Source organism: Oncorhynchus gorbuscha, linkage group LG09 (assembly GCF_021184085.1).
Source record: "Oncorhynchus gorbuscha isolate QuinsamMale2020 ecotype Even-year linkage group LG09, OgorEven_v1.0, whole genome shotgun sequence".
NCBI classification, from domain to species: domain Eukaryota; kingdom Metazoa; phylum Chordata; class Actinopteri; order Salmoniformes; family Salmonidae; genus Oncorhynchus; species Oncorhynchus gorbuscha.
The window spans coordinates 24,544,612-24,556,777 of record NC_060181.1 but is presented as its reverse complement, the minus strand read 5'-3'; the positions used below and the strand labels follow the sequence as shown (position 1 = coordinate 24,556,777).

The window sequence follows — 12,166 nt, the reverse complement described above, 5'->3', positions numbered from 1 at the left end:
AATGAATAAACCCCACAGGGATTGACATTAAGTTCTCAAAAAGGCACTTACTTGCCCGTCCGTCCAGCCGTTTTTAATTGCCTAAAGAATATGGTTGCTTGACCAGAAAATGTAGTTGGCTAAACAGTAACAACATTAACAGATCCAGAAAAGAAGAAAAAAAATCACGTCAGGACCCTATACTACGAATGTAGTTTGAGTTAGCGAAGTAAGTTTGGTCAACTGAGTTCAACTTGGGATAACCGGTACCATGAATGTGGCTCACCTTTTAGCGAGGTAAATGTCTATGGCAATTCATCTTTTAGATCTAACCTGCTCCGGGGCAGGCTAAATCAGGGCTAACTACATTTATCCTAAATGAAGTGTCTGAGCCATGAGTTGAGGATCAATTAAATCAAATTCCCTCCCTCTCGCAAATATTGAGTCATCATCCACTTAATTTGAGGAAGACAACAGATAAAATACTTTTCTAATAAATGTGTTTGTGTGCAAAAAAAATGTATTCAAATAACTAGCACATTACCAATTTAGTAATGACAAATGCATTTGAAATTACTTAATTATTTTATCATAAGAGTGTGAAATAAGGGTGATCGTGCATTGATAACCACACCAAAGTAACACAATAAAAGACAGCACTTCTAAAAGTATATTTCACACCATACCCTGCTGAATTTCAAAGATATCTAAAAATGAAATGTTTTCGGTTCAAATGAAAGTGACTTGCCCATGGATTGATGTTTCAGCACTGTCTCAATGAAGAGTTTGGCATTCGACGAGCCATGTCAGACATGCATGCGCAGTTACAAGCCTGCTAGAGTTAGCGGCAGGCAGATGAGCAATATCCACCGTCGTAGTACGGATTGTTTGTAAATATATGTCTGAGTGTTGGAGTGTGCCCTTGGCTATCCATAAATGAGCTGGAATGTGAAGCGGGGAAAAAAACTGAGTAGACCTAGCTTGCTTTGTAGTATACCCCTCAGCAGTGGTAGAAAAAGTACTCAAATGTCATTCTTGAGTAAAAATAAAGATACCTTAAAAGATAATGATTCACGTAAAAGAGAAAGCCTCCCAGTAAAATACTACTTGAGTAAAAGTATTTGCTTTAAAATATAATTAAGTATCAATAGTAAATGGAATTGCTAAAGTATCAAAAGTAAAAGTATGTGTGTGAATTGGACAATTTTCCTGTCCAAATGTAACGAGTACTTTTGGGTGTCAGGGAAAATGGAGTAAAAAGTACATTATTTTCTTTAGGAATGTAGAAGTAAAAGTTTGCAAAAATATAAATAGTAAAGTAAGGTACAGATGCCAAAAAAAACCTACTCAAATAGTACTTTAAAGTGTTTTTACTTAAGTACTTTACACAACTGCCCCTCAGATGTATTCAATAGCTGGGAGTGAATTAAACAAACAGCACAAACCATCAGGCTAAAGAAAACTGACTGTAAATGAACTGGTTGTGCTCCAAGTGGATGTGACTGAGGGACTGTGTTATGGAGTATTCTGTCCACTCGGGGGAGCTACAAAACCATACACTACATCACCAATTACAACTCAGCAAATATTCTACTGCTGCCATTTTCCTCTGAAGTCTCAACATCTTCACTTCAAGGTGCCCTTTGACCAGATGGAAAGAGCAGGAGAAGTGCCCATTCTAGTATTATATGGAATAAAATAGCCATCGTTTCTTACGAAAACAAATTAAATGTAGGCCTATTAATGCAAATGTAGCCACAAGCCAATGCATTAGGTTAACACCTGGAGAGCATAAAAGTCTGCTATCTAGGTCTAACACCTTCGAATAGTTTAAGATCATGTCTTGCCTGTTACACATTCTTCTTTAAATCAATGGAAATAATGTACAAAGAATGAAATGGAAAACCACATGGTGGTAGCAGTAGAAGTACAATAACATTGAAAGTACCGTGCCTACAGTACATCAGCCCACCTCACATATCATGGAAAATACTAACTAGCAGGCAAATTTTAAAAACGACGAATGCAAATTGGGGCCTTGCAACAAAACCCAAATTAGAACCCATGCAGCAAGCAAACCGGAGATTAGTTTCTACCCATCAAATCAAGTTTTATTGGTCACATACACGTGATTAGCAGATGTTATTGCGGGTGTAGCGAAATTCTTGTGCTTCTATCTCCGACCATGCAGTAATATCTAACAAGTAATATCTAATAATTACACAACACACCATGTACAGCAGAGGGGATGGGGGGAACCCCCAAACAGCCAAATCTGTCATGTAAACTTCTAATAAAATCCCCCATAACTTACCGCTTGCGCCTTTTCATTGGAATATTCTGGAGGTGATGTGCTAAGCAGTGAGCAACATATAACACTCACAGTAGTGAGAGACTCCCATGTCTGGTGAGAGCGCGTGTGGTGGGACTGGAGCAGTGGAAAGAGGCGGAACACATTGGGCCAAAACGGGAAGCATTTTCACTCTAATCCTTGAAGGGAGTGGGGAGAAGAGAGTTTGGCCTGGGTCCCCCCCCACACCTCCCTCTCCTTCCTTCTGCCAATTCCTTCTCTCTTTATAAAAGCATGCACTTCCAGCCATTACTTTCCCTATGGACAAATCACCCAAATGTATGTCACTTGTCTTATGCATTGCTGACCATTAAACTAAAAGAGGTCCCAAAGCGCTTTGTTTTGAGCCCTAAAGCATGGCATAAAAACAACATCTCCTGCCAGAGTGGGATCAAACTTTAACAATAGCCATATATATATATATATCAAACTTTAACAATAGCCATATATATATAGCCATATATATATATATATATTTTATTAATTACAAAGCTCAGTCATGAAAAACTAAGTTGTGACGTAACTGACGCCGGGCCCTCATTAAAGTCCTACCAACTGAAAACGTACCGACAAAGTGCTGAACACTGTCTGGCAGCCAATCTATTTCAGAGCAAAGAACCAACCGAAATTATGAGTCAAATCAAAAGGATTTAAGTATTCCTCTGAAACAAAAGGCTGACTAAATAATTTATCAAAACTGATGGTGTCACTCCCTGCATGTTATTGTAAGTGCACTACTTTATTATGTCACTCACAAAATGTACAACTCAACAGAAGACTGGAGCGAGGTTGTGTAACAGGTCCTATAATGTGTCATCTGGAAAAGAGGCTGTAGACTGTACCAGAGCATTGATACTAGGGCCAGGACGATACCAGTTTCACGATACTCATTAGTATTGGGAAAACAGCCCTCATGTTGGAAATAAACATCATCATGGTGTCATTGAGTCACATGTATTTATTTTCCAAGCTATTGCACACAACATTTAGCATACAGGAGGTTAAAGAGTAACTTTCATGGAAAAACATTTTAGGCTTAGTTATACTGACTCACTTCAATTCTGGTTCATTTTGACAGTTCGTTGCAAAAGTGATATACACAGACTGTACAAAACATTAGAGGCACCTTCTTAATATTGAGTTGGACCCCGCTTTGCCCTCAGAACAGCCTCAGTTCGTTGGGGCATGGACTCTACAAGGTGTCAAAAGCATTCCACTGGAATTCTGGCCCGTGTTGACTCCAATGCATCCCACAGTTGTGTCAGGTTGGCTGGATGTCCTTTGGGTGATGGACCATTCTTGATACACACGGGAAACTGTTGAGCGTGAAAAACCCAGCAGCGGTGCAGTTCTTGACACTCAAACCGGTGTGCCTGGCACCTACCCCACCCCGTTCAAAGGCACTTAAATATTTTGTCCTTCCCATTCACCTTCTGAATGACACACATACACAATACATGACCCAATTGTCTCAAGGCGTAAAATGAATCCTTCTTTAACCAGTCTCCTCTCCATCTACACTGATTGAAGTGAATTTAACAAGTGACATCGACAAGGGATCATAGCTTTCACCTGGATTCACCTGGTCAGTGTATTTTGGTCTTTTGGTAGTAAATCTAGTTCGTAGGCTACACTCCCTTCTAGATGTGCTGAGTGGTACCACCTCAAGGCTTACTATAAAAGCAGGTGACAGCACGGCGAATATATTTTGCATGATGCTTCCTTGACTACTGCCGTTACACAAAATTGTGAAATCAGTATGGCACATTTCCGCATATGACCAAATTCAACATTTTTGCTTACCCTTTCATACACATCTATGTGGTTTTAAGAACAAATGTGTAAGGCTATGAGGATTATATGATGTTCATAGTCATAGAAATAAATGACAATGGTGGTCATGTCACCTCGTTTTTTTCTCATCTGCTATAACTGATTGATGGTGCAGTCCGCAAAGGCAGTTGGCTCATAGTTAAAAATATGAGTTTGAATCCCAAACAGGGCAGATATTATTTTGATCCTATATTTACAATATTCATCCGATGCCCACACACTTCTAATTCTGAAAAGTGAAAGCCTACTACCAGGGGTCACACTGATAGTAGTTGTAGGTTTTTATACAGTACCCAAGACCAACCTGTGAATTAATTTGACCATTGGAAAAAGAGCTACTGCGTAAATACTGCAATACAGGTTGGATTGAATTGAATTGAGCCCCTAACCTTAATTTTCAAGGTGATTGCACTTTTCACAATACCACATAAAAATAAAAAAATCCATCCCATGGGATTTGAACTTACACCCCAAGTAGCAATAGATGTCAGGAACTCGGCGCCTTACCACCGTGAGCAGACTGTCCAGAGCCGTATTTGTTTACAATGCACATATTTGTTTTATCCGAGTGTGCCAGTGGACTTCTGGTAAGTATGATTTAGTGAGAATGTGTTGGGATCAGGTACAACTACATTTACCCACCACCAAAATAAATAGTAATAATTCCCCCCCCCACACAACTTCTCACGTGAATGCATTTCTTAAAACAAATTTAAAGTGTAGGGCAAAGGCTCAAATTGGAGTTGAGAGTTAAAAAAGGACCAAAGAGTTTGTCGGCTTCGTGTTTTCATTTTTGCTATAAAAAATGTTTTTTAAAAGTTGTTTAAATGTGTGATACTGGTATTGTCACAGCCTCAATGGATACAGCACATCAGCCTTAATATGAAGAGAGGTTAGTCTTCTAGTAGCAAAAGAAGAGCAAGCAATAAACATACATTAGTTGAAAGTTTGTTTTACCCAAATATTCTAAGAATAGATATAGCCCAACTCCAGGCTGAGGAACAGGAAATACACATATTCAAATCTCCCAGTAATCTTATGAGAAACAGGACTGGATTACAACTTCATACAGTAATGCAGTGCTCCCCAAACTTTGAGCTGAGATCAGAGTCAAAATGAAGGCAAAGATCTACCGCTCAGAATTTTAAAAAACATTTTAAAAAAACGTAAGCCTGTGCAACACTAACCTATTAAAACAGTTCTGTAACAATGAGGTTTGTAGTAGGCTATATGCCAAATACATTATCACTGCATATCGGTTATGCTCGAACTGTCCTGCCAATGTTCTTCTCAGACCATAAAAAAATATATATTTTAAAACTTGAGGAATATGATCACACTGGTTATAAATCATCACTTGTGGTATTACTTGTGAGGCACAGCTGAGTGAGCATACATTTAAATAAATGTGCTTTTATTTTTTTTAACTGATTGTGCCTGCATCTGATGGTCTGTCTCAGTGGAGGGAGAGCATCAGCAGGTCAACCTCCCACCGTCAGACAGTCCCTAAGCCCTCCATGTAGACTGACCAAGAAGGGGAGTCTTCCAGCTGATAGCAAAAATCGAGTCATACCACATTATTTCTGCCAAATGCACAAATTCATGTTGTTACTCCTATGACCAGAGAAAGTGATTTCCTCTATATTAAAAAACACATCTACCAATAATAACTCCAGCCTATCAATACATTTTGATACTAATTTATTGAAGCTGCAATGCTGGTTGCAGCGCAATTGGCGAAGCACATTTCATGGCTTATAAACGTGTTGAATAAAAACGTAAACATGAACTCACTCAAATACAGAAGCGCTGTTGTATTTGTTGATAGTCTCTCTTTAGTCAAGGTTTTAGACATTTTGAAATGTATCTTTTCTGTGCGCTTGAGGAAGCTGCAGACAGACACAGAGGGGTCAAATGGTGGGGAAAACAAGTTCATATTAGTTATACCAGAACTGTGATTAGGTGCGTGTCATTTTTCTTATTTAAATTGTTACTAAGCCACAAACAATGTCATCAAATCATTGTTCAAAACAAAAAAACAGTATTAGGCCTAGTTATTCAAAAAAAAATCTAGTCTATAGAAAGATTTTCAAATTGGTATGGCTATGTTTCTCTTATCCATAAAAAAACTCAGATATCAGTTATTAGCCTACCTTTTAAAAACAAATATTATAGCCATATCAAGTGTAGGCCATTGTTATTTCATCTTGATCATCTAGGTATGCGCATTTGCGCCATTCTTCCATTACGCCTCATGTCCACCAGATGCAAACTGTTTTCCGGCAGAAGTCATTCATTGTCAATGGAGCAGTCTGTAACGCAATGTTGGGGGTGCCGTACTAAGCTGCGGTGTGTTCGGTGTACCACATACATTCAATATTTTCAACTCCTGCGTTGCTTTATCATGCGGTGGTACAAACATTAGTACACAGACTCCAACTAGCTAGCTTTTAGCTAGTTGAAAAGTAAAGCACTTGGACATCAAGTACAGAAAATGCTGGCTAGACATCCAGAAAAGAAAAATGCATCTGGTGGACATAGGGCATTAGGCTACATTTGCTTTTTGGTTAAGGTTGGGAATAAGGTTAGTAGTGTGGTTAAGGTTAAAATCACATTTTAAGAAGAGAAATTACAGAAATAAGCTGGTTTTATGACTTTGTGGCTGTGGTAACTAGTGACGAACGCTACTTTCCGACATAAAAAGGAAGTGATGGGATTTCACTTATAGTATAGCCTGCCTTATGCTAAATCAGAAGGGGAAAAAACAATGGCTGACTTGGTGGAAAAGAAAGCAGGTCTTTGCTTTCAGGCCGAGTGATAAATGTGAGGGATCAGCAGCAGACCTGACTGAAGTCACTTGCAGAATATGCAAAAAAATATCAGGGCAAAGGACCTCCGTCAACATTAACAAGTGAATCACCCTGCTGAGTGCTCTACTCTGGGGCAGAAAAGGTGAACATGCTTGTGTTCCTTGCCAGAAAACTTTAGGTCTACCTAAGACTTGGCAACAAAAACAACTAGACCCAATTGTTCCTCATTGCACTTTAATTTTAAAATATTCAAAATACATTTGTTATAGGCAAAAATACTCTGTCAAATCTTGAAAGACTTATTTGCAGCATTTGCTTTTTTAGACTATTTTATATGCCTATATTTAGGATTTGTACAGTTTATTAGGCAAAAGGCATAGCCTGGTTAATAGGCCTATTTGTTTTAAGCCTAAACCAATGTTCATGCAAGTGTTAATAGTTTTCTGACTGTGGTGAACTTTTATATAAAATGCACAATTTGTAAGTTATTCAAAATAAAAAGTTGTTTTTCAGACAACTATGACACCAACTCATCAAAAATTCATTTTTTGTTCCCGCTTATTGAAAGTTCTGCTACGGGAACTTATATGCTCAGTTTACGGACATTAATAAACACTTCGTAAATATTAGTTAAACTTTTATTGATAGTAGACTATGTGTAGGTCTATAGCCTATTGTTGGTTTGGTTTGCAAGGAGAGAGTCTCTCTCGGAGTAGGCTAGGCCAACAAGTCACATTCAAATCAAATGGGGAGAAAAAGGGGAAATTTTAAAGGGAGATTTTAAAACAATAAGCCAGACAGAGTGTCTGCTGTAAACATCATCCAACATTGGAGAGGGTAGGAAAAAATAACAAAAAACACATTAGGCCCCATCTGACATTTTGCGCTGCTTTGGTGCCCTCCATTCTTTCTACATTGTTCTCTTGCATTAGCAACTACCACACATGTATTGAACATTTTAGGTTATGGCAAATAGGGAATAGGCCATTTTGCATGTCGCCCTGCTGTGTGCTTGCTGCCCTGCCAGACTCAAATATGCTAAAACATAGTTTGTGACATCACAATGTCATCATCATCAACGATGGCTGAAAAACATTGTTGATAGAAGATGCAATCATAAAATCGTCCGACACTAATGCAAGGCTTGATCGTATTTTTTTTTTTTACAGAAATGTTTCGCAATTGACCACCAAATAGGGGAAGGAAGTTCAAATAAACCTTACCTGTAGCGGTGCTTCCTGGATCTGGAGCGGCTTCTGGAGCGGCTTCTCGAGCGAGACCGAGTGTAAGACCTGGATCTGGACTTTGATCTGGAGCGGGACCGTGCAGGGGAATCTGGAGCCTTGGACATCTCCGCAGTCACAACTGTCTAGAGGTTTACCTGTCCAACAACAGGGTGATGTTAGTATGCACTGGGTAATACACTTGTGCTTTAGACACTTCTCAACTTTCATGCCTATTGAACAAAATTGATACACCTAAAAAGAGGAAGTTGCCATCCTTGAAATAAGCACAGATCTACAATAAAACTAGTTTACTTGCAAAAATATACAGTACTAGTCAAAGTTTGGACACACCTACTAATTCATGCGTTTTTCTTCATTTTTACCATTATCTAAATTGTAGAATAATAGTGAAGACATCAAATCTATGAGACAACACATACGGAATCATATAGTAACCAAAAAATGTGTTAAACAAATTCAATTACATTTTCTATTTGAGATTCTTCAAAGTAGCTACCCTTCACCTTGACAGCTTTGCACACACTTGGCATTCTCTCAACCAGATTCATGTCACCTGGAATGCATTTCAATTAACAGGTGTGTCTTGTTAAAAGTACATTTGGAATTTCTTTCCTTCTTAATGCGTTTGAGCCAATCAGTTGTGTTGTGACAAGGTAGGGTTAGTATACAGAAAATAGCCCTATTTGGTAAAAGACCAAGTCCATATTATAGCAGGAACAGCTCAAATAAGCAAAGTGAAACGACAGTCCACATTACTTTAAGACATGAAGGTCAAGAACTTTGAACATTTCTTCAAGTGCAGTCGCAAAAACCATCCAGCTCTATTATGAAACTGGCTCTCATGAGCACCGCCACAGGAAAGGAAGACCCAGAGTTACCTCTGCTGCAGAGGATAAATTCATTAGAGTTACCAGCTTCAGAAATTGCAGCCCAAATAAATGTGTCACTGAGTTCAAGTAACAGACATCTCAACAGCCACTGTTCAGAGACAATCAGGACTTCATGGTCAAATTGCTGCAAAGAAACCACTACTAAAAGGACACCAATAAAGAAGAAGAGACTTGCTTGGGCCAAGAAACACGATTAATGGACATTAGACCGGTGGAAACCTGTCCTTTGGTCTGATGCGTCCAAATTTGAAATTTTTGGCTCCAACCGCTGTGTCTTTGTGAGACGCAGATTATGTTAACGGATGATCTCTGCATGTGTGGTTCCCATTGTGAAGCATGGAGTAGGAGGTATGATGGTGCTTTGCTGGTGACACTGTCAGGGATTTATTTCGAATTCAAGGCACTACTTAACCAGCATGGCTACCACAGTATTCTGCAGTGATACGCCATCCCATCTGGTTTGTGCTTAGTGGGACAATCGTTTTTTTTTTTAACAGGACAATGACCTGAAACACACCTCCAGGCTATGTAAGGGCTATTTGACCAAGGAGGAGAGTGATTCAAGTGCTGCATCAGACTACCTGGCCTCCACAATCACCCGACCTCAACCCAATTGAGATGGTTTGGGATGAATTGGACCGCAGAGTGAAGTAAAAGTAGCCAACAAGTGCTCAGAATATGTGGGAACCCCTTCAAGACTGTTGGAAAAGCATTCCTCATGAAGCAGGTTGAGAGAATGCCAAGAGTGTGCAAAGCTGGCTACTTTGAAGAATCTCAAATATAAAATACTTTTTTGGTTACTACATGATTCAATATGTTATTTCATAGTTGATGTCTTCACTATTATTCTACAATGTAGAAAATAAAAAATGTAAAAACTTGAATGAGTAACAAAATGTTGACAAATACTGTATATAAAATCACTACACAACTTCAAAACAATGTCCAAGAAAATCAACTCTACAAATTCAAAATCATGGCCCCCAGAGAATCTTTGAGCCTACCAGCAACCAGGGGCCTGTCTGAGTATGTCCCAAATGCCACCCTATCTATACCTACAGACCCTGGTCAAAAGTAGTGCACTATATAAGGCAGGGGTTGTCAACAGACTAATCTAGTTGATTTAGGGAATAGGTGCCATTTGAGACAGCCTATTTCTAGAGCTGTTGTGACCGCAGGTCTGGAACAATGACTTGACACCTTGTCCCCCCCGTCTACAAGACCCACTGCCTAGCGGCCCTCACCTGCTTAACCCCTGCCTGTCACCGGTAGTACCGCCAAAAGCCCCACACGACGAGTGTGGAAAAAGGCTAAACCTGGCACTGGCTAAAAATAGAAACTACACTGTCCGAATATATAACAAGAGAGAATGGCGAGGAATGCTTTTAGCGCCGGCATTATCCTGCAGCCATATCCATAGTGCATGATAGTGCAGGTGGGGGCTGGGAATAGAGCAGCACTATTTCGGACACAAGACACACAGCCTCTGGAAACTCCATGGGGGTAATGGCTGGCTCTGCTTCAGATACACACAGTCTTAATATTCATGACAGGTGCCTCCATCAAAACAGAAAGGAGGGATGGGGACGTAGTCCCAGATCAGACATAACCAGAAGGATTTGAACATAGCTTTAAAAATCCTGACAGTGCTCCTTCTGAATATCAGGCAGCACGAACATGTTTTATATTGTTTTCCTTGTTATCTTTTCTCGTAACTTCACGTCTACCTTCCAGCCACACAATCATCTCAGGGGTGTCAAACTCATTCCATGGAGGGCATAAACGGCTGCTGGTTTTTGTTTCTCATTCAAATATGAATTAAAAACCAGATGAGGGTAATTGCTTGCTAATCAGCTACCTTAATTCATCAAACAAGTACAAGGGAGGAGTGAAAAGCCAAACACACGGCCATCTGTGGAATGAGTTTAACATGTGATCTAGGACAAGTCAAGTCAAAGGCAACTGGCCTCCTCACACGTGCATCAATATAATTGGACACAATGACCCATCATTTAACAGTGCAGTCTTCTCTGGAATAGCAGAGCAGGAAGACAAGTACACAAAATGATGCAACTGGGTACTTATTGTAGGGTTAGGATGTCAAATTTGGTGTTCAAATGTATTTTGAAAACACTTCCCAACAATACACAAGTATTACAATGATTTTTTATTGTTCTGTAGTACTGTTAGCGATGAAGAAAAATTGACAGTAGAGAGGACACTATGGCCCAAATGGGCCAAGAGAGTGGCAGAAGTCAGGGGGTCAAGTGCTCTGCATTTTTCTATTTCATTGCTAACAAAACATTATTTCAAATATTTAGAGGAGTTAACTTTAAGGTAGTCCACATACATAACACTAACTAGCAATGCATAAAGACGCTGTTAAACAATTAGGCCTAAACTTTGTATTTGCTCATAGCGAATGAGGATGCACTGCACACACCATCAAATGGTATCAATTAAAATCGATTACAAGCATTTCACGACACCTGCAATAACATCTGCAAATCTGTGTAAGCGACTAATGAACTTAGATTTTGATTTCTTGTCCAATTGGTATTTCAACCACAAACAAATGGTTTTCTTCAATCTACTGCCTAAATATGATTAACTTGTTCTCACAGGTTGTATCTATACATTGCAATCAACACAACATTTGCAATTTTGCACTTGTAGGCATATTTCTTGCCTATTGTTCTCACCAAACCAGTTGGAGCCTAATGTTGGGACATAGGCTACTCATTATAGCCTAATACAGAAAAGACAGAGGTAGACCTATGATAAACAAGGCTGCCTCCTGGTTAATAATTAGCAGTGAAAGGTTTGTATGCGAATCATCACTGTCTGATGCTCCTTTCCTCATTTCCATGGCTGTGCAGTGCATCCTGCAGAGTACATGTTACAAGCACTGTATTGTATTTACTCCCCAATGCTTCAGTGCCTTCCTTCACTTTCCCTGGCCCGCATTATCAACCTTATTCATCAAAACCGTCTTTCTCTGTCTGAATCCCAAATAGCACCATATTCCCTACATAGTGCACTACTTTTGACCAGATC

At 39.4% G+C, this 12,166-nt stretch overlaps 1 protein-coding gene across 7 annotated transcripts in view; it reads right to left on the bottom strand.

The window, feature by feature from the left end:
- Nucleotides 1–12,166, bottom strand: part of thrap3b (thyroid hormone receptor associated protein 3b) — a 39,515-nt gene that overhangs the window by 10,045 nt on the left and 17,304 nt on the right. For 3 of the 7 annotated variants that reach the window (XR_006840296.1, XM_046361763.1, XM_046361760.1), the window contains one exon: nucleotides 8,196–8,341. Coding sequence is in view for 6 of the 7 variants with exons in the window: in XM_046361763.1 (XP_046217719.1) it covers nucleotides 8,196–8,323 (128 nt within the window). In the remaining variant the exon portion in view is untranslated. Of the gene's footprint in view, nucleotides 1–2,293; nucleotides 2,393–8,195; nucleotides 8,354–12,166 lie in introns of those variants that run through there. The other 4 variants (XM_046361762.1, XM_046361764.1, XM_046361761.1 and 1 more) reach the window with 2 other exon arrangements.